Genomic DNA, 21344 nt, shown 5'->3' with positions numbered 1-21344 from the left:
ACGCGCCTCTGCAACTGGAAGAGCTCCCAGCCTACCTTCCTGCTCCAGCACCCTTTGTATAAGATGTAAATAGTTAGCTTTTGAATACGACCTGTACAGCAAGTACGCTGTTCAGCCAGTTGGCTGCTATGTACTAACTGCTATGTTGTTTTAGCAATAAAAACCTTTTCTACTCAAGTTATACATCTAAAATAATCAAGGCCAAAAAAACACCACTGTTACAAAGTGTCGTTTGTCTCCCTTGGTGATTTTTTCTTCCCATGTAAATTCCCTGTGTATGACATTCTCCGTTGACAAAGAAAAGGATAACAAGCGTTCTACAATGCGGGCAGAACTTCCCGCACACTAACTGGGTAATCAGGCACAAAATGCGACCTTTCACCCCACGCGAAGTTCACCTTTCACCCGCTTAGAAGACGCTTGCAGGATTGTGAGGCTACAATTGACACAAGAAGCAGGTAAGAACTTGAGTTATGCTAAATATCTGCCTTATCGTGAGGCAGAGGAGCTATGGGTCGTTTCTATGGTTGATTAGCGCCAATAGGACGGAATGTTAAGGTTTTTTTTCGTGGTGAGAGAAAATAGTGATGGGGAGGGGGGCGAAACCACACGTATTTCTGGACAAAAGGGTCGTTTTTATTAGAAAAAGTCAAAGAAGGGTGCTGCAGTATTACAAAAGGGACACAAACTACAATAAAAACATGTAAAAATAAAAAGCGAATGTGCGTGAATGCGTGGCCAACGGAAAAACGGTTTGTATAGCAGATTTATTTAACGGGGAGGGGGGCCCGGCCCGGGTGTTCAGTAAGGAAGGGGTACAAGTGGGTCAGTTTTTGGCGTCATTACGATAGGAGTGGAGACTGGACATTTGTAGCAACTTCCCATTGTTTGGATCAGCGTAAAAATGCACTCTTGAATTTGGATGGATGACTTTGATCTTTATTAATCCGTTAGGTTACTGACATGGCAGATGCAAGTTATGGGTCTCCTACTGCTGTTCAAAAGAACATCTGTGATGGGTCTCCTACTAGAGTTTTATGGGACAGAGATACAAGCAACGTTGAAGACCAGCCGACTGGAACCGAAACCGGTTTCGACAGTCAGCCAGAAGCACATACTGATGAGAAACCCTACATGTGCGGGGAGTGCGGAAACAGGACAACTAACAAGCATAACCTACCCAGACATATGAGAACCCATACCGTGTGTAGAGAGTGCGGATACAGAGCAACTAGCAAACATATGATAACCCATACTGGTGAAAAACCCTACAAGTGTGACCAGTGTGACTACTCTGCTGCAGAGAAATCCACATTGGACCGACACCTAGCCAAACACAGTGGTGAGAAACCCTACATGTGTGGCGAGTGCGGGTACAGGACAGCTCAAAAGCTCCAGTTATCCAAACATATGAGAACTCATTCTGGAGAAAAACCCTACAAGTGTGACCAGTGTGACTATTCTGCTGCGCAGAAATGCAATTTGAACCGACATCTAGCCAAACACTCCGGTGAGAAACCCTACATGTGCGGGGAGTGCGGATACAGAGCAACTCAAAAGTCTCATTTATCCCAACATATGAGAACCCATACTGGTGAGAAACCATACAAGTGTGACCAGTGTGATTATTCTGCTGCGCAGAAATGTGATTTAGACCGACATCTAGCAAAACACACTGGTGAGAAACCATACATGTGTGGGGAGTGCGGGTACAGGGCTATCCGAAAGTCTCAGTTGTCCAGACATATGAGAACTCATACGGGTGAAAAACCCTACAAGTGCGACCAGTGTGATTACTCTGCTGCACAGAAATCCACCTTGGACAGCCATCTAGCAAAACACTCTGGTCAGAAACCCTACATGTGTGGGGAGTGCGGGTACAGGGCTATCCGAAAGTCTCAGTTGTCCAGACATATGAGAACTCATACGGGTGAAAAACCCTACAAGTGCGACCAGTGTGACTATTCCGCTGCAGAGAAATGTAATTTGAACAGCCATTTAGCAAACCACATCGGCAAGAAACCCTAAATGTGTGGGATGTGCGGGGACAAAACAACTAACAATTCTGACTTATCCAAACATATGAGAATCCACACAAGGGAAGCCCTTTAAGTGTGACCAATGTGATTATGCCGCTGCACATAAATCCACATTTGGGAGACATCTTATCAAACACACTGGAGAAAAACCCTACATTTGTGGTGAATGCGGGTACAGAACAGCTCACAAGTCTCACTTATCCAGACATATGAAAACCCATACTGGTGAAAAACCCTACAAGTGTGACCAGTGCGACCATTTATACTGCACGGAAAGTCCATTTCGACCGACATCTAGCAAACCGTTCAGGTGAGAAACCATACATGTGTGGCAAGTGTGGGTACAGGGCAACTGAAAAGTCTCACTTTTCCAAACATATATGTTAACACATACCGATGAAAAACCCTTGAAATGTGACTAGGGTGACTATTCTGCTGCACAGAATCCACATATCTCCATACATAAGAGAATGTCTATAAATATAATAACACTGCAGAATCTGTATACTTTTTATCATCTATCGAGTATTATTATGTGTGGTATTCGTGGAAAGACCTGCAACAGGGAGGAGCATGGTTTGTTGGAAGTGTTAGTATAGGTTACATGTTATAACTCGATATCAAATAAATCACTGTCAAATCTAAAATAGGCTATCCTGACGACTGACTTTGTACTGACATCCTACAATGTCATCCTACAAAGTTAAAGCCTGTCATATTAATTTTCTCACTTATTTACGTACCTGAACATTATATATTATATGACTAATGATTCCGCTACACCTGGAGTGATTAACATTATGAAGGCAGCCTGCAGCTGTGTTATGTGAAGCGACTGCCATGGCTGACATGTCAGAACAAAGTTGACTTAAAAAAACATGTTAGTTTCTGACAAGCTAAAATAAAAAAATCTGACATAAGAATAGTCTCCATTCCATTTTTTCCTTCTTTGGTCTGCGTTCTGTACTTCGGGAAATACGAACATGTTACAACTTATTAGTGTTGAAGTTTTTCACTTATTTTCTTCTCACATCGTTCAAAATGTTGTGCTTCAGTGTAACACATATTCGTGGAGGCTGTGATGTTTATTTTCTCATTTATTTACTAACGTAGTTTAACTTTATATTGGTACACCAATTATCTTTAGTTTCTCATTTATTTACTCTCCTAAACATTATATATTGATACACTAATTATTGTGCCATATCAGGAGTTAAAGATGTTATATGAAGCAACTGTTATTATAAGAACACAATTGATTCAATTACTGACAAGCCAAAATAAAAAGTTTAATGAAAGAACAGATTCCTTTCCATTTTTACTTTTGTCGCATATGTATGTTGTTGTGCTGGCCGCGCACAGTGTCACATCTATCTAGCGTTATGAATTCCATTTTTATCATACAGCACCCCCATGTAACTCCTTTACTGTTCTTCTTTGGGTTAGGTAGTCAACATCAACTTGTTGATGAATCTGCTACACTTGGCTGATACGAGATGGAGGTTCGCCAGGCCTCCATCCGGGTGATTTGTAGTGAATCACCAACTTCCAGACAGAAGAGTTTGGACCATCGCACACCGGGGCATGCCCCTACTCTTTTTCGAAAGATGTGGTGGGTTCATTAACGTGCGCAAAATATTCAAGGAAAAAAACTACGGTGTCCACTGTTACAAAGTGTCTTCTGTGTCGATGCTTCCCACCTCCGTTGGTGATTTTTCTTCCCATCTGAATTACATTGACTCCTTGTATGACATTCACTACTGGCAAAAAAATGAAGGCGGCCATAAAAGGAAAACAGACAGAGCAGGGTTTAGCCCCTCCGTAATGTGGGCAAATGACACTATGTAGATTCGCCCTACTCCCTCGAGTGGCTGTCAACACAATGTGGGCAGAAATTTCCACTCACTAACTGGGTAATGAGGCACAGAATAAAATGACCTTTCACCTCACACTAAGTTCACCTTTCACCCGCTGCTTCGCCGACAAGACGCTTGCAGGATCGAGGAGTCGAGTCGAGTGAGGGTAGAAATCATCACTTGAAGCAGGTAAGAACCTAAGTTATGCTAAGTATCTGCCTTATCATTAAGAAGAGGAGCTATAGGACATTTCTACGGTAGATGGGCCGCATTGGAACGAAATGTAGGGCATTTCGGGGCGAGAAAATTGTAGGAGGGGGAGGGGGGCGAAACCACACGTCAAGAAGTCTTTGGAGACAAAATGATCGTTTTTGCTAGAAAGAAGTAGTTCTGCGTTGATTCGGTACAGTTACTGGATCATGAAGTACCGGTACTGTACCGATATAATTTTACACCAAGTATGTGCTTATTTTGTGACTTATCTCCTGACCTTATGCAACAGCAAACATGACCAAAGCGACACATTGGAACAGCGTAACTAATGAGTAGAGTAGAGTAGAGTAGAATTTTCGGTCAGGTAGGACTGTTCCAGTTTAGACCGCTCTTCATTGTTGAATTCAATAGCTGCTGAATATCTAATATGCAACTGATAATTCAGGCAGGCCGGGAGTTTTGATAGCAAGACCAATAAAGATGCTGACAAGTTGAAAACAGTTTATATATGATTTTGTCATTGAAGAAGTTCAGAAAAACACATGTTAATTTTTCAAATTGTTCAGGTGCAGTTCGCCCCCCCCACCCCCCCCCCCCCCCCCCAACTGCTTTGGTCCCATTTCCAATCCGGGGTCCGGTCGGGCTGTTTGCAAAAACGAAAAATGAAAGATATATATTAAGAAAATACACTTTTTATGGTAAGAAGTAATCTTGGCAAAAAAGTCAGGTGGAAATAAAACGGAAAATAGAAGCAGCGGATGGGTGTAGCCCTTTGACAATGTAGGCAGATGCTTCCATACACTAAATGGGTAATCAGGCACAGAATATGACCTTTCACCCTACGCCAAGTTCACCTTTCAACCGTTGCCTCGCACAGAAGACGTTTGCAGGATTGTGTGAAGGTAAAACTCGACACTGGAAGCAGGTAGGAGGTTAAGTTATGCCAAATATCTGCCTTATCGCGAAGTTTAGGAGCTATAGGTCATTTCTACGGTGTGTGGACCGCATTAGGACGGAAAGGAAGATTTTTCGGGGTAAAAAAACAAATTGCCGACAGGGGGAGGGGGCGAAACGACACGTCACGTCTGTCGAGACCAAGAAGTCGTTTATATATATATATATATGTGTGTGTGTGTATACGAAACAACTCTAAGAACGTTGTAATATTATCACAAAAGGAGGCAGAATTACAATGGAAAGTATGTTAAAGTAAAAGCGCCAGGCCATGAATGAGTGGTTCATAACACATAAAATCCATACAAAGGAAGCGGTGGGTGAGGGTGGGGGTGGAGGCTGGTCAGTAAAGAATGGGTACACGGATCAGGTTTTGACGTCATCGCGCTAAGGACGTAAAAATTACGGTGGCAGTGGAGGCTGGACAGTGGTACCAACTTTTCATTTTGTCAGAAGCACAAGAAGAAGTTCACTCTTGACTTATTGTACTGTATATATTTCACTGTATGTCACTTACCTGTTAGATAGGCTTATGTTAGACGACCTGTGCCTAGCCCCTCGGGGCACGAATGTACAATTATGATCTTCATTTATTCATTCATTCATTCATTATATTTTCGATTGGTGTTTAACATTCTAAATTTGTTTCTCCGTTAGGTTCGACATGGCAGAGGCAGGTAATAGCCAGAGCTTCTGTGTCGGGTCTCCTACTGAAGTTTCATTAGAAATATATACAAGCAATGTTGAATACCAGCCGACAGGAACCAATACCAGTTTGGACAACCAGCCAGAAACACATACTGATGAGAAACCATTCATGTGTGGGGAGTGTGGGTACATAACAGCTGTCAAGCGTAACCTATCCAGACATATGAGAACCCATACTGGTGAGAAACCCTTCAAGTGTGACCAGTGTGATTATTCTGCTGCGGTAAAATTTACCTTGGAGAACCATCTAGCCACACACTCTGGTGAAAAACCCTACAAGTGTGACCAGTGTGACTATTCTGCTGTACAGAAATCCACATTGGAGAGCCATCTAGCAAAGCACTCGGGAGAGAAACCCTACATGTGTGGGGAGTGCGGGTTTAGGACAACTTGGAAGTCTAACTTATCAAAACATATGAGAAACCACACAGGAGAAAAACCCTACAAGTGTGACCAGTGTGACTATTCTACTGTACTGAAATCCTCTCTATACAAACATCTAGCCAAGCACACCGGTGAGAAACCCTACATGTGTGGGGAGTGCGGGTACAGGACAACTCAAAAGTCCAACTTATCCAGACACATGAAAAGGCATACTGGAGAAAAACCTTACAAGTGTGACCAGTGTGAATATTCTGCTGCGGAACAATTTACCTTGGACAACCATCTAGCCACACACTCTGGTGAAAAGCCCTACAAGTGTGACCAGTGTGAATATTCTGCTGCACAGAAATCCACATTGGAGAGCCATCTAGCAAAACACAGTGGTGAGAAACCCTACATGTGTGGGGAGTGCGGGTACAGGACGGCCCTAAGGAGTAGCCTTTCAAAACATAAGAGAACCCATACAGGTGAAAAACCCTACAAGTGTGACCAGTGTGACTATTCTGCTGCACAGAAATCTACCTTGGACAGCCATCTAGCCAAACATACTGGTGGGAAACCCTACATGTGTGACACGTGCGGGTACTGGACAACTCTCAAGGGTAACCTTTCCAAACATGTGAGAACTCATACAGGTGAAAAGCCCTACTTATGTGGCGAGTGTGGTTACAGGACAGCTCGAAAGTCTGCCTTATCCCTACATATGAGAACTCATACAGGTGAAAAACCCTACACGTGTAGGGAGTGTGGGTACAGGACAACTCAGAACTGTCACTTGTCTGAACATATGAGAACTCATACGGGTGAAAAACCCTACATGTGTGGAGAGTGTGGGTACAGAGCAGCTCGAAAGTCTGACTTATCCGTCCATATGAGAGCCCATACAGGCTTAAAACCCTACAAGTGTGACCAGTGTGACTATTCTGCAGCATATAAATGCAATTTGAACAGACATCTAGTTAATCACTCTGGTGAGAAACCCTACATGTGCGGGGAGTGTGGGTACAGGACAGCTCAAAAGCGCCACTTATCCATACATATGAGAACTCATACTGGTGACAAGCCCTATACGTGTGGAGAGTGCGGATACAGGACAGCTCGAAAGTTTGACTTATCCGTCCATATGAAAACCCATACAAGAGAAAACCCCTACAAGTGTGACAAGTGTGACTATTCTGCTGCATATATATGCAATTTGAACCGACATCTAGTAAATCACTCAGGTGAAAAACCCTACTTGTGTGGCGAGTGTGGGTACAGGAGAGCTCACAAGTCTCACTTATCAAGACATATGAGAACCCATACTGGTGACAAATAACAGACAGACAAACCCTACAAGTCTGACAAGTGTGATTATTCAGCAGCTCGAAAATCAGATATTGTGCGGAATCTAGGTACCGTTTTGTGTACCGAGTGCAGGTACAGGACAGCAGAAGTTATCCAGTCATACAAACATGTATATTGTTCGATGAAAAATGGATGTAAGAATAATACATGTGTCCAACGCCAATATGTGAGAGTCATTTCACAGTTCTGACTGCGCATCTTTAGTCGTGATGCATTATGGTCTAAGGACAAAGTTTAAGCTCCCTTATTTGGAAACAAGCATTTGTAGAGACGTGTTTGACATCATTTCCGCTTGGAGAAGCATGAACCTTTGACACAAGCCACAATCCCCTGCGGTGTTGGAGAAGGAAAGGAAAGGAAACTCGAACCAGTTTAGCTCAAATGAACTCAATGAACAGATGAGCTACTCTTCCACTGGTCGTGACAGAGGAGACAGACGCTATGTACAGTATTTACAGGTTCAGTGTACCGGGGAAATTCCCCTAGCTCTTTTCGACAAGCACAATGAACAGTGGACCACGGCTTAACGTCCCGTGCTAAGGACTGCGATCTTTAACGGTAGCGTGCATGTCGGGTGAGCGACACAGCCGGGATCGAACCCGGGGCTTCTAGTTCCAGAGGCAAGATCGCTAACCACTGGACTACGCACGCTACACTGCACGTTGGAGAAGGCTTATTTATCCAGAAGTGAATTCCTACAAATCTGACAAGCCTACAGTATCTGTACATCTGCTTACTCTCTATCAAATACTTAAAGTCTTTGGTGTTGGTAAAAAAAACTGCAGAAAGGAGGATGGTTTGTTAGAAGTCCCTCCTTCTTCTTGTCTGACGTTCAGATCAGCGTCGATGGACTCGCTGTGTTCTTGCAAAGTTTGCCGCATGTTAGAAGTACTGCAAGTGCAAATAATAAGGATGTGATAAGTAAGCAACAAATCTTCTACGCCTGACTTTATATTGACATTCTTGAAAAATGTTGTTCTACGGTGTAACAAGTGTTCATTACGTTAAAGGCTGATTTTCTCTCTTATTTATTAATCTATACACTGTATATTCGAACACTAATGATTATGCTATACCAAGAGTGATTACTGATAACATGCACAGTTACTAATAACAAGTATGATTACTGATAACATGCATAGTTACTAATAACAAGTGTGATTACTGACAAGTATAATTGCTGATGTAATTTCTGACAAGCAGAATAAAGATGTTTGATATAAGAACAGGTTTATCTAATTTCTGTGTGGACGTTGTTAGCTGGCCGTACAGGGTTACATCTTTCTATCGATCTTCATTATCCCAATCATCACGACATGAAACTGATTTTCCGGCGTACGTGGAAATTCCCGCCGTGCACCACTTACCTGATCCCCTCTCCGTTGCGCACAGAAATGGCCAGAGCCCTTCCTCCCGTCATTTCACGGAATTTTGTCGCTCATGACGGACAAAAATTTTGCCCAACGCTCATGATGGACAAAATCGACGTATAAAGATATATAGACAGCGCTTAGAAATTTGCAAAAACTCCAGAAGATCAACGTAAGTTTGAGACGAGGCCGATCTAGATCATATGTAATGCCCGCCGGCGACAACCCCAGCCAGGCACAAAGATCGCCGTGGTGGTTGCCAGTTATAGTTGGTGACCGTCATGCACCCCCCTCGCCACTACAGTGGGCCGGTCGCATCGGGCTGACGTTTTTTTGTTGTTGTTGTTTTGTCCCTCTCGGTTCACCGTCAGTTATTGTCATCAAAGAAGCCTAAAAATTCAGAAATATTCCTATAGCTATCAGCCATTTCTGTAATCTGTGTAAACATTATTAAAGTTTCAAGCCGTCTGAGTTGCATGCGCTTTTTTTCCCGCGAAAAACGGTAAAGAGACGCCAGCTATTTCATTCCACCAATAACAGCGCACGTCTTCGCACGTCTACGTCGCGTCAAGAAAAAAAAAAACGACCAATGACATGCGAGTCTTGCTGCTCGCGAGATTTCAGCTAAGCGTGAATTTACGAGATATTATAGGAAATGGCGGGGATCGCAAGGATCGCACGACGAAGCGGCTGTTGGAAGGCTTGAATCGACAACTTTTGAACACATTCTGTGCAGTTACCGGGAAAAGCTACCATGGAAGATATGGAGAAAAAAAGTAGGACGTCTTTATGGCGTTCTTTCTCAAAGTAGGGTGTCAAATTCATCATAGTAATTACAGGGCTCAGATGGGACAAGCGTTGAAAAATTATGTTTTATTTTTGCCGTGTATATTTTTTGTAGGACGAGATACGTAATAAAGTTTTGTTGTGCTAAACATATCAAGACCATCTGTATAGCAAAGAACATAAACTTGTTACAAAATCGGAACATAAGTAACAGAGGATTGTTGCGACATAAGTAACACAAGAACCGAAAGTATGCATAGCAAAAAATGTGTTACATGAAAACATATAAGACGACAGGGGTAACTACAACATGATGTTGGGCAGTTCATTGGGACCCTTCATTGGGCAAGACCTAGTTACTTTGTTGGCTCCATTTGTTTTTAAAGGATTAACACCGAAATGGAAATATTTTTGTCCTGAAAAAAAGTGTTATGGAAATTATACCTAATATGTATAACAGAGAAGTATTTTCTGGTGCCCAGATTTTTGCTGTGTACGGTTTACTAAATTACATGTTTCTTCTACAGTGTATATTCAGTGTTTGCTCACTCATTTAAATAATACCTGTTTCAGGGTCTGCTTCGACGTCAAACTTAGCCTCCTTCGCAGACGTCTTGGAGCAGCGGCGTATATTTTTTGATGATACATGATTCTTTTACACGGTTCTCTAATGCCGGCGTAGGCAGTTATGTCGCCGTGGGAGGATCGCCTCCCCATGGGGTCTGTTTCGACGTTAGACATGTCAGACTTGATGCGGCCCAGCTTTTGCGGCACACTGAAGGTTTGCTCAATTCGGATTCATGCAGGGCTCGCTCAAGGGTAACTCTCATAGCATGTGAATACTATCCTTATGTTATGATACTTGTTGAAATGGAGGTTATTTCAGGACAAATCAAAGATTTACGAATTTTCACGGCTGTTCGAACCTCATGTATGTGAGAAGCATTACAATGTAGAAGGTCACGGTCATAATTTCAAGATGATCATTTTTCACCAGGTCACACCATTTTGTTATTTCTTGTTTGTTTCTGTGTGTAAAAAAGCTCTATTACCAGTACTCCCGATTAAGTCAATGATTATTTCAATATTCCACTTAACAGAAAAGCAAAGTTTTGAATTAAGCCGTTTTTTTAAAATACGAAGCTAGAATAACCTTTGCTAGAACAGCCCTCCCTCCCCGCTATACTTATGGAACGGTCCCCCTAGGAGAGTCACATGACCATGATCCGCCATATTGTGAATATTGGCGGATATAGTCATCTGGCATAGGCTCGAGCCACAGAGCCGAATAGAAAACCGTCGTTCGTGACATGTCGCGAGCGGCGGTGTCGTCTGCGGCGGTTCCATGATGACGTCAAACCAAGATGGCGGCGACCATCGGGCGGCATGGGGAGCAGCGAAACTATATGGCAGACTTCACAACAACAACTGCATGTGCATCGACAACTATAGATACAAACTGGCATACGTCTAACAAGGTACGATAATAAGAATATTTTAGAAGTCTAAAAGCATGAAACGTGCCGCTAAAGCTTTTTAGATCATGCGTAACAGTAGCCGACGTTAGAAATCATAAGTCTATGCAAGGACACTATATAATGTCCTTGGTCTATGCGAGGACTACGCCGCACGTGTGAATTTTATCCTGATATTCTTGATCTTGATCGGGTACTGGGCAACACCCCTTTGTTGGAGTAAGGCTGTAGCCTGTCATAATGAGGATTTTTCTCCACTATTGGCAGACTGTAGTAAGAATATTAACATTTGATTATAGTCACAAAACAACAAATTTAAACACGAAAACAAACAATGCCAGGATAACGAATTTGGTTCACAAAGCCAGCTCTATACCATTTGGGTCAACCAGACCATATAGAATTGATGAAATGTTAGGAAGACAAAGGAAGACAACGTTGAAAAAGGAGAAATTTGACAAAAACTTATGGAAAATGTTAGGAATGACATATTACTGTAAAACACTGCATTCATGAGACAAATTATTGCATATCTTTGCAACAATAACAAACAGATGTTTGGACAAACCTGTCTAGCAAACAAACATTCCAACCTGACTTTTCGTGATTTTGATCTTTTCCATTATACAGACATTAACTATGCTACACATTATTTAGTCATATTATAACTCATGTGATAGTTATAAAACCTATTCAAATTCCTTTTCTGCTTCTGACCGTTACACAGGCTATATAGTAACTATAAGCTCCAAATTTTCTAAACAATCATGCTAAATTAAAGATAATTGTCCCAAAGAGCCTCATACTCCCAGGTAAGATGATTGTCTGTATCTGGAAAACTGCCACGAAGGGCTGAAATTGAAAATGCTGTCTCTTTTGAAGGAGAAAGGCTTTTGGAATGGAACTTTATGGCTCTCTGATCTACACAGTGCTCCTACTGTCATATCTGATAACTATCTTTACACCAGTGTGCTTAATTAAACCAAAAGACACGCCCCCAAGCATCATTAAGGAAAACTGTCACGAGGGGCTGAAATGGAAAATGGTGTCTCTTTTGAGGTAGAAAGGCATTTGGAATGGAATTTTTTGGCTCTCCCATCTACACAGTACTCATACTGTCATATCTGATAACTATCTTAACACCAGTGTGCTTAATTAAGCCAAAAGACACGCCCCCAAGCATCATTAAGGAAAACTGTCACGAGGGGCTGAAATGGAAAATGGTGTCTCTTTTGAGGGAGAAGGGCATTTGGAATGGAATTTTTTGGCTCTCTCATCTACACAGTACACGTACTGTCAAATCTGATAACTATCTTAGAACCAGAGTGCTTAATTAAGCCAAAGAGACACGCCCCCAAGCATCATAAAGGAAAACTGTCACGAGGGGCTGAAAAGGGAAATGGTGTCTCTTTTGAAGGAGAAAGGCTTTTGGAATGGAATTTTTTGGCTCTCTCATCTACACAGTACCCGTACTGTCATATCTGATAACTATCTTAGAACCAGTGTGCTTAATTAAGCCAAAGAGACACGCCCCCAAAGCATCATTAAGGAAAACTGTCACGAGGGGCTGAAAAGGGAAATGGTGTCTCTTTTGAAGGAGAAAGGCTTTTGGAATGGAATTTTTTGGCTCTCTCATCTACACAGTACCCGTACTGTCATATCTGATAACTATCTTAGAACCAGTGTGCTTAATTAAGCCAAAGAGACACGCCCCCAAAGCATCATTAAGGAAAACTGTCACGAGGGGCTGAAATGGAAAATGGTGTCTCTTTTGAAGGAGAAAGGCTTTTGGAATGGAATTTTTGGCTCTTTCATCTACACAGTACCTGTACTGTCAAATCTGATAACTATCTTAGAACCAGTGTGCTTAATTAAGCCAAAGAGACACGCCCCCAAAGCATCATTAAGGATTACTGTCACGAGGGGCTGAAATGGAAAATGGTGTCTCTTTTGAAGGAGAAAGGCTTTTGGAATGGAATTTTTTGGCTCTCTCATCTACACAGTACCCGTACTGTCATATCTGATAACTATCTTGGAACCAGAGTGCTTAATTAAGCCAAAGAGACACGCCCCCAAAGCATCATTATGGATTACTGTCACGAGGGGCTGAAATGGAAAATGGTATCTCTTTTGAAGGAGAAAGGCGTTTGGAATGGAATTTTTTGGCTCTATCATGTACACAGTACCCGTACTGTCATATCTGATAACTATCTTGGAACCAGTGTGCTTAATTAAGCCAAAGAGACACGCCCCCAAAGCATCATTAAGGAAAACTGTCACGAGGGGCTGAAATGGAAAATGGTGTCTCTTTTGAAGGAGAAAGGCTTTTGGAATGGAATTTTTTGGCTCTTTCATCTACACAGTACCCGTTCTGTCATATCTGATAACTATCTTAGAACCAGTGTGCTTAATTAAGCCAAAGAGACACGCCCCCAAGCATCATTAAGGAAAACTGTCACGAGGGGCTGAAATGGAAAATGGTGTCTCTTTTGAAGGAGAAAGGCTTTTGGAATGGAATTTTTTGGCTCTCTCATCTACACAGTACCCGTACTGTCATATCTGATAACTATCTTGGAACCAGAGTGCTTAATTAAGCCAAAGAGACACGCCCCCAAAGCATCATTATGGAAAACTGTCACGAGGGGCTGAAATGGAAAATGGTGTCTCTTTTGAAGGAGAAAGGCTTTTGGAATGGAATTTTTTGGCTCTCTCATCTACACAGTACCCGTACTGTCATATCTGATAACTATCTTAGAACCAGAGTGCTTAATTAAGCCAAAGAGACACGCCCCCAAGCATCATTAAGGAAAACTGTCACGAGGGGCTGAAATGGAAAATGGTGTCTCTTTTGAAGGAGAAAGGCTTTTGGAATGGAATTTTTTGGCTCTCTCATCTACACAGTACCCGTACTGTCATATCTGATAACTATCTTGGAACCAGAGTGCTTAATTAAGCCAAAGAGACACGCCCCCAAAGCATCATTATGGATTACTGTCACGAGGGGCTGAAATGGAAAATGGTATCTCTTTTGAAGGAGAAAGGCGTTTGGAATGGAATTTTTTGGCTCTATCATCTACACAGTACCCGTACTGTCATATCTGATAACTATCTTAGAACCAGTGTGCTTAATTAAGCCAAAGAGACACGCCCCAAAGCATCATTAAGGAAAACTGTCACGAGGGGCTGAAAAGGGAAATGGTGTCTCTTTTGAAGGAGAAAGGCTTTTGGAATGGAATTTTTTGGCTCTTTCATCTACACAGTACCCGTACTGTCATATCTGATAACTATCTTAGAACCAGAGTGCTTAATTAAGCCAAAGAGACACGCCCCCAAGCATCATTAAGGAAAACTGTCACGAGGGGCTGAAATGGAAAATGGTGTCTCTTTTGAAGGAGAAAGGCTTTTGGAATGGAATTTTTTGGCTCTTTCATCTACACAGTACCCGTTCTGTCATATCTGATAACTATCTTAGAACCAGTGTGCTTAATTAAGCCAAAGAGACACGCCCCCAAAGCATCATTAAGGATTACTGTCACGAGGGGCTGAAATGGAAAATGGTATCTCTTTTGAAGGAGAAAGGCGTTTGGAATTGAATTTTTTGGCTCTATCATGTACACAGTACCCGTTCTGTCATATCTGATAACTATCTTAACACCAGTGTGCTTAATTAAGCCAAAGAGACACGCCCCCAAAGCATCATTAAGGAAAACTGTCACGAGGGGCTGAAATGGAAAATGGTGTCTCTTTTGAAGGAGAAAGGCTTTTGGAATGGAATTTTTTGGCTCTTTCATCTACACAGTACCCGTACTGTCATATCTGATAACTATCTTAGAACCAGTGTGCTTAATTAAGCCAAAGAGACACGCCCCCAAAGCATCATTAAGGAAAACTGTCACGAGGGGCTGAAATGGAAAATGGTGTCTCTTTTGAAGGAGAAAGGCTTTTGGAATGGAATTTTTTGGCTCTCTCATCTACACAGTACCCGTACTGTCATATCTGATAACTATCTTGGAACCAGAGTGCTTAATTAAGCCAAAGAGACACGCCCCCAAGCATCATTAAGGAAAACTGTCACGGGGGGCTGAAATGGAAAATGGTGTCTCTTTTGAAGGAGAAAGGCTTTTGGAATGGAATTTTTTGGCTCTCTCATCTACACAGTACCCGTACTGTCATATCTGATAACTATCTTGGAACCAGAGTGCTTAATTAAGCCAAAGAGACACGCCCCCAAAGCATCATTATGGATTACTGTCACGAGGGGCTGAAATGGAAAATGGTATCTCTTTTGAAGGAGAAAGGCGTTTGGAATGGAATTTTTTGGCTCTATCATGTACACAGTACCCGTACTGTCATATCTGATAACTATCTTAGAACCAGTGTGCTTAATTAAGCCAAAGAGACACGCCCCCAAAGCATCATTAAGGAAAACTGTCACGAGGGGCTGAAATGGAAAATGGTGTCTCTTTTGAGGGAGAAAGGCTTTTGGAATGGAATTTTTTGGCTCTCTCATCTACACAGTACCCGTATTGTCATATCTGATAACTATCTTAGAACCAGTGTGCTTAATTAAGCCAAAGAGACACGCCCCCAAACATCATTAAGGAAAACTGTCACGAGGGGCTGAAATGGAAAATGGTGTCTCTTTTGAGGGAGAAGGGCATTTGGAATGGAATTTTTTGGCTCTCTCATCTACACAGTACACGTACTGTCAAATCTGATAACTATCTTAGAACCAGAGTGCTTAATTAAGCCAAAGAGACACGCCCCCAAGGATCATTAAGGAAAACTGTCACGAGGGGCTGAAATGGAAAATGGTGTCTCTTTTGAAGGAGAAAGGCTTTTGGAATGGAATTTTTTGGCTCTCTCATCTACACAGTACCCGTACTGTCATATCTGATAACTATCTTAGAACCAGAGTGCTTAATTAAGCCAAAGAGACACGCCCCCAAGCATCATTAAGGAAAACTGTCACGAGGGGTTGAAATGGAAAATGGTGTCTCTTTTGAAGGAGAAAGGCTTTTGGAATGGAATTTTTTGGCTCTCTCATCTACACAGTACCCGTACTGTCATATCTGATAACTATCTTGGAACCAGAGTGCTTAATTAAGCCAAAGAGACACGCCCCCAAAGCATCATTATGGAAAACTGTCACGAGGGGCTGAAATGGAAAATGGTGTCTCTTTTGAAGGAGAAAGGCTTTTGGAATGGAATTTTTTGGCTCTCTCATCTACACAGTACCCGTACTGTCATATCTGATAACTATCTTAGAACCAGAGTGCTTAATTAAGCCAAAGAGACACGCCCCCAAGCATCATTAAGGAAAACTGTCACGAGGGGCTGAAATGGAAAATGGTGTCTCTTTTGAAGGAGAAAGGCTTTTGGAATGGAATTTTTTGGCTCTCTCATCTACACAGTACCCGTACTGTCATATCTGATAACTATCTTGGAACCAGAGTGCTTAATTAAGCCAAAGAGACACGCCCCCAAAGCATCATTATGGATTACTGTCACGAGGGGCTGAAATGGAAAATGGTATCTCTTTTGAAGGAGAAAGGCGTTTGGAATGGAATTTTTTGGCTCTATCATGTACACAGTACCCGTACTGTCATATCTGATAACTATCTTAGAACCAGTGTGCTTAATTAAGCCAAAGAGACACGCCCCCAAAGCATCATTAAGGAAAACTGTCACGAGGGGCTGAAATGGAAAATGGTGTCTCTTTTGAGGGAGAAAGGCTTTTGGAATGGAATTTTTTGGCTCTCTCATCTACACAGTACCCGTACTGTCATATCTGATAACTATCTTGGAACCAGAGTGCTTAATTAAGCCAAAGAGACACGCCCCCAAGCATCATTAAGGAAAACTGTCACGGGGGGCTGAAATGGAAAATGGTGTCTCTTTTGAAGGAGAAAGGCTTTTGGAATGGAATTTTTTGGCTCTCTCATCTACACAGTACCCGTACTGTCATATCTGATAACTATCTTGGAACCAGAGTGCTTAATTAAGCCAAAGAGACACGCCCCCAAAGCATCATTAAGGATTACTGTCACGAGGGGCTGAAATGGAAAATGGTGTCTCTTTTGAAGGAGAAAGGCTTTTGGAATGGAATTTTTTGGCTCTCTCATCTACACAGTACCCGTACTGTCATATCTGATAACTATCTTAGAACCAGTGTGCTTAATTAAGCCAAAGAGACACGCCCCCAAAGCATCATTAAGGATTACTGTCACGAGGGGCTGAAATGGAAAATGATCTACACAGTACTCATACTGATATTTGTGATAACTATCTTAACACCAGTGTGTTTAATTATCCAAAGGAGACACGCCCCCAAAGCATCGTTGGCCTAAGTGTCAGAGAGACTATGGTCACGAGAAGCCGAAACTGTGGGCTCTCTCCTTACATGGAAAAATACATTTCTGATCAGACTTTTTAGGTTTTTCTAGCACTTCTGTATACACTCTGTCTATCTTTTTCGTTAGTTTTGAACAAATGTCCTTGATTAGTCTAAAGAGACCCCCTAGGTGTCCGAGACTACGGTCACGAGAGGCTGAAAATTTAGTTTTTTTTTTCACATGGAAATTAGATTAGACATTTTGGGCTTTTCTAACACTACGGTACACACTCTATCAATCCCCATCGTTGGATTTTAACAAATGAGCCTAAATAGTCTAAAGAGACCCCCTAGATATCAGAGAGACGACGGACACCAGAAATTGTATTACTAATTTTTTTTTTCTGTGGGCACTCTTCAATGTTTACTCACTAAGATTATAGAGACGATTTCTTCATTAGGCATTCAACCAAGTACGGTACATTTACACGCACTACAATAATCAATCAGGGTTGTCGTTTAGCAATAAATATGCTTTATTACACTTAAAGTAAAAACAAATGCTCAAGGTTCTATAGATTCAATTTTAGAATTTCTGATCCAGTCATGGGTTACTACAACATCATGTCCAAAGCTGAATTTCTTTCACTTAGAAAAAGATACAGTTTTTGATAATAAGGGATAGTATTTCATAAAAAAGCTACATCATACATGTTAGGTTTTTGCTTAAGTCATGTGTTTAGCATGCCAAGTATTTTATGAAAACACACACGAAACACTATAAGTTTGCCAACATCGTAGTACACAAACATCGTTCATCTTGGCTCAGTCTATAGAATTATCCTCTTATCATCTACAAGCAGAGATAAACTTGTTATGTTTCGGACATGACTTTTTCTATCCTGGTTTCAATATGGTTACAGTTGATAACAATTAATATCAATACTAATAAGCATACATATATAGCAATACATATATAGCAATGTACTAAAACTTAATCATTTTCCATGTGCACGGCTATTTTATGTCAACAAATGCACACTCAGTCAGGTCAGTATCTGGCCTGATGTAGAAGCTGCCCTGATTTTCCAGCCGGCCTTGTCGTATTTCATCCTCCATTTGTTTTCTGATGCACTGCACGTCTGCCTGTGTTTGTGTGTGTAAAAGAGAACATATAATTGTATAATTTGTTTACTTCCTGATCCTCCTTTTAACCTTAATGAACATTAATCCATTATATTACATAAATCTGTCACATTTAAATACAGTGTGTTTGAGAGATATCTATACTACTGGAGCAGCACCCTTTGTATACTTTCTGTATTCTCAGTCTGAAAATACAACTGTGTATCTAATGAACGGGGGGACATGTGGTTGGTGATCTGTTTTGGAGGTATCTTTTCAGGGTGGTGGTAAACTGGTTTAAATGGAATCAGGTTTGATGTAAAACTTTTGAATGAGTGATTGTAAACTTGCTGCGTTAACTGAATTTTTTAGGCTGTCACGTACATGATTCTTTTTCTTAAAACAATAAAAGAGTTAGTTGCAGTTTGCACCTTACATTTGTTATTTTTTTTAAATCTGTGCATTTTCTAGGCCATAATCCCATACAGTGAAGCTTTTAACATGTATGGTGTACAAAAGCTTTTAGTACAAAATATTAAAACAATATGGTTGGCAGGTACCTGTTTGAATGTCATCTCGGCATCTCTGCTTGCAAATTCTGCACATTGGCAGGCGAATACACCGCAGTCATAGCCATTTACCTGCCTTGGTGTGTTCTAAAGGGGTGACAACAAATATTTTTTTAAACATTGCAGCAAGACACAGTGTCACAGTATGTTACTACTGTTAGCATAGCTATGTACATTGATTATGTCTTTTATTATTCATTTATAACATTCAACATATTCTTAAAAGGTGAAAGACATTTGTCAAATCTTATTTTGACAAACTCTTACAAATTCTGCCAACTGCTTTGCACATGAAATCCAGAAAAAAAGAATCCTATTCTTATATGGTTACACACATTAGTTTCCCATTTTCTTTTGCTCTTAAACAGTTCCTATGGCTGTGGAGAAACAGAAATGGTGCCTTTACATTCTGCTTGAAGTGCAAGCAAATCAACTCTTACCTGGGGATAGTCTGCTGTCCAGTCGGACACAACGACGTCACTGGTATCTTTGGTTAATGCCCGGTATCGTTCGTCTGCTTGTAATGCTTGTAGGTACTTCCTAGAAATAAAGTTACACCAAAATCATAAAAAAGGTAATTATAAAAATGCCCTTCAGTTGCAGCTCTGTGTAGTGCCTGATATTGATCATCTTTCTCCAATGCTTGTAGGTACTTCCTAGAAATAAAGTGACACCAAAATTATAAAAAAGTTAAAATTGCTTGATATGCCCATCAGCTCTGCTCAATCTTGTTTATCAATCTAACACTTTTGTAGGTCAATTAGGTGAGTTCATTACTTCAATCACTTAAAATGTCACTTGAAAATAACTCCATACTTTCTTAATTAAAGTTCATGTGTGGTTCAAGATTTACTGGTAATCACAATCATCTAATACATAGTTTGGCATGAAAGTACTGGGATTAAAGGAAAAACAGTCACTGACAGAATACTCACCGAATGTTTTCAATGCAGCTGTCGTTTCTTCCACCCAGGGAGTCATAGTACCTAATGGACTTGCTTCTAAAATCCACAACCTGATTATACAAAAGGAGTTACTGAACATTATTTTCACTTCCTGATACAGTGTTTAATTACTGTTTCATCACACATCACACAATTCTTGAGAATTAAGCTTTTAACATGTTTAAGTGCTTATGCCATGAGTCAGTATAACACCAAAATACTGTACAAGGTTTTCTGATTATGTTTAATAATGAAAAACATTCTATGTTTATTGTCAACAGAATTGTTTTCTTAGTATTCGTCATTTTTGTTCATTGAAGAATACTTCTTGTGATGGCTGCCTTTAATCAGGAACTGAATTTTAGTTTTAGTGGTGTACTTAAAAGACAAACGCAGCAAAGTACAGTTCATTGATGATACTTGCTACTAAAACAACCACTGGTACTAGTCCAAGAACTTACTGCCATGCACCAGTGCATCCCCAGGTGAATTGGAAACAAGAACAGGTCTATATCTGACAGCTCATCAAACCCTGTCCAGTGCATGACTGCAGAAGGGCCCTTCTTTTCCAGCCTGGTGTAGAAGAATGAGTTGAACGCATGCACCTTCAGTTTGCCCTGTGAAATCAGAAACATCAGCTAAACTGGAACGTAACCATTGACATCACATATAATTAATACTCAAGGGAAATGTTTTATTATCTGGAATACGATATGTCAAATCAAAATCAAAGGTTATAAGTGCATTGTGACAACGGGCACACAATTCAAGTGTATACGTCTACTGTGTGATTTTGGTCATCATGGACTCACCGGCAGCTTGCTTCTGTCCATGATCATGTTCATGTAGAAATTCATAATCTGCAAACATAGATAATGAATCAAAATTAGGTACAATTACAACCTTTATTGTGCACATTTACAGTGACCTATGCCTAGCATAATTTCTAGATTCACAAATGTAGCTGATAAAGCAAGTGTCCAGCAATAAGACTTGGTACTTACATTGTCATTTAGCCAATGTCTTTCTTTCAAGGTACCAATGTCTGTCAGAGTGATCTGCAAGTTGTAGCCTTCTGCTACAATGTCTTTTTCCATGTATTTCCCCTTTATGAAAGACAACAAACAAACCTGTCAGTATCTGAGGGTTGCTAGTCACCTGTAATTATCCTGTATGGAAAAAAAATTGCCAACCTCATCCGAGTCAGTGAAGATGTTCTGAGCATCTACTGGCATGGTGA

At 41.0% G+C, this 21344-nt stretch overlaps 4 protein-coding genes across 6 annotated transcripts in view; 3 read left to right on the top strand and 1 right to left on the bottom strand.

Annotated features, from left to right (window-relative positions):
• Nucleotides 1–353: 353 nt before the first annotated feature.
• Nucleotides 354–3358, top strand: LOC136424469 (gastrula zinc finger protein XlCGF57.1-like). The gene is made up of 2 exons (XM_066413080.1): nt 354–458; nt 955–3358. The coding sequence occupies exon 2, from the start codon at nt 964–966 to the stop codon at nt 2026–2028; it is 1065 nt and encodes a 354-aa protein (XP_066269177.1). The 5' UTR covers nt 354–458; nt 955–963; the 3' UTR covers nt 2029–3358.
• A 667-nt stretch (nt 3359–4025) lies between these two features.
• Nucleotides 4026–8727, top strand: LOC136424333 (zinc finger protein 160-like). 2 transcript variants are annotated; one of them, XM_066412905.1, is made up of 2 exons: nt 4026–4084; nt 5720–8727. In XM_066412905.1, the coding sequence occupies exon 2, from the start codon at nt 5727–5729 to the stop codon at nt 7470–7472; it is 1746 nt and encodes a 581-aa protein (XP_066269002.1). In that variant the 5' UTR covers nt 4026–4084; nt 5720–5726; the 3' UTR covers nt 7473–8727. The 2 variants fall into 2 exon arrangements, with proteins under 2 accessions (XP_066269002.1, XP_066268995.1); XM_066412898.1 differs by lacking the exon at nt 4026–4084 and adding an exon at nt 4867–5033.
• A 2185-nt stretch (nt 8728–10912) lies between these two features.
• Nucleotides 10913–21344, top strand: part of LOC136424439 (mucin-22-like) — a 42600-nt gene continuing 32168 nt past the window's right edge. For both annotated transcript variants that reach the window (XR_010753890.1, XM_066413043.1), the window contains exon 1: nt 10913–11135. The gene's annotated coding sequence lies outside the window, so the exon portion shown is untranslated. The remainder of the gene's footprint in view (nt 11136–21344) is intronic.
• On the bottom strand, nt 18181–20958 carry LOC136424500 (sentrin-specific protease 1-like). The gene is made up of 6 exons (XM_066413119.1): nt 20917–20958; nt 20566–20721; nt 20096–20175; nt 19601–19700; nt 19152–19247; nt 18181–18612 (listed from the first exon to the last, which is right to left on the bottom strand). The coding sequence occupies exons 1-6, from the start codon at nt 20947–20949 to the stop codon at nt 18484–18486; spliced, it is 594 nt and encodes a 197-aa protein (XP_066269216.1). The 5' UTR covers nt 20950–20958; the 3' UTR covers nt 18181–18483.

Source organism: Branchiostoma lanceolatum, chromosome 1, assembly GCF_035083965.1.
Source record: "Branchiostoma lanceolatum isolate klBraLanc5 chromosome 1, klBraLanc5.hap2, whole genome shotgun sequence".
Lineage (NCBI taxonomy): Eukaryota > Metazoa > Chordata > Leptocardii > Amphioxiformes > Branchiostomatidae > Branchiostoma > Branchiostoma lanceolatum.
Note: the sequence above shows the minus strand (reverse complement) of the source record. Positions and strands in the feature narration are given on the sequence as shown.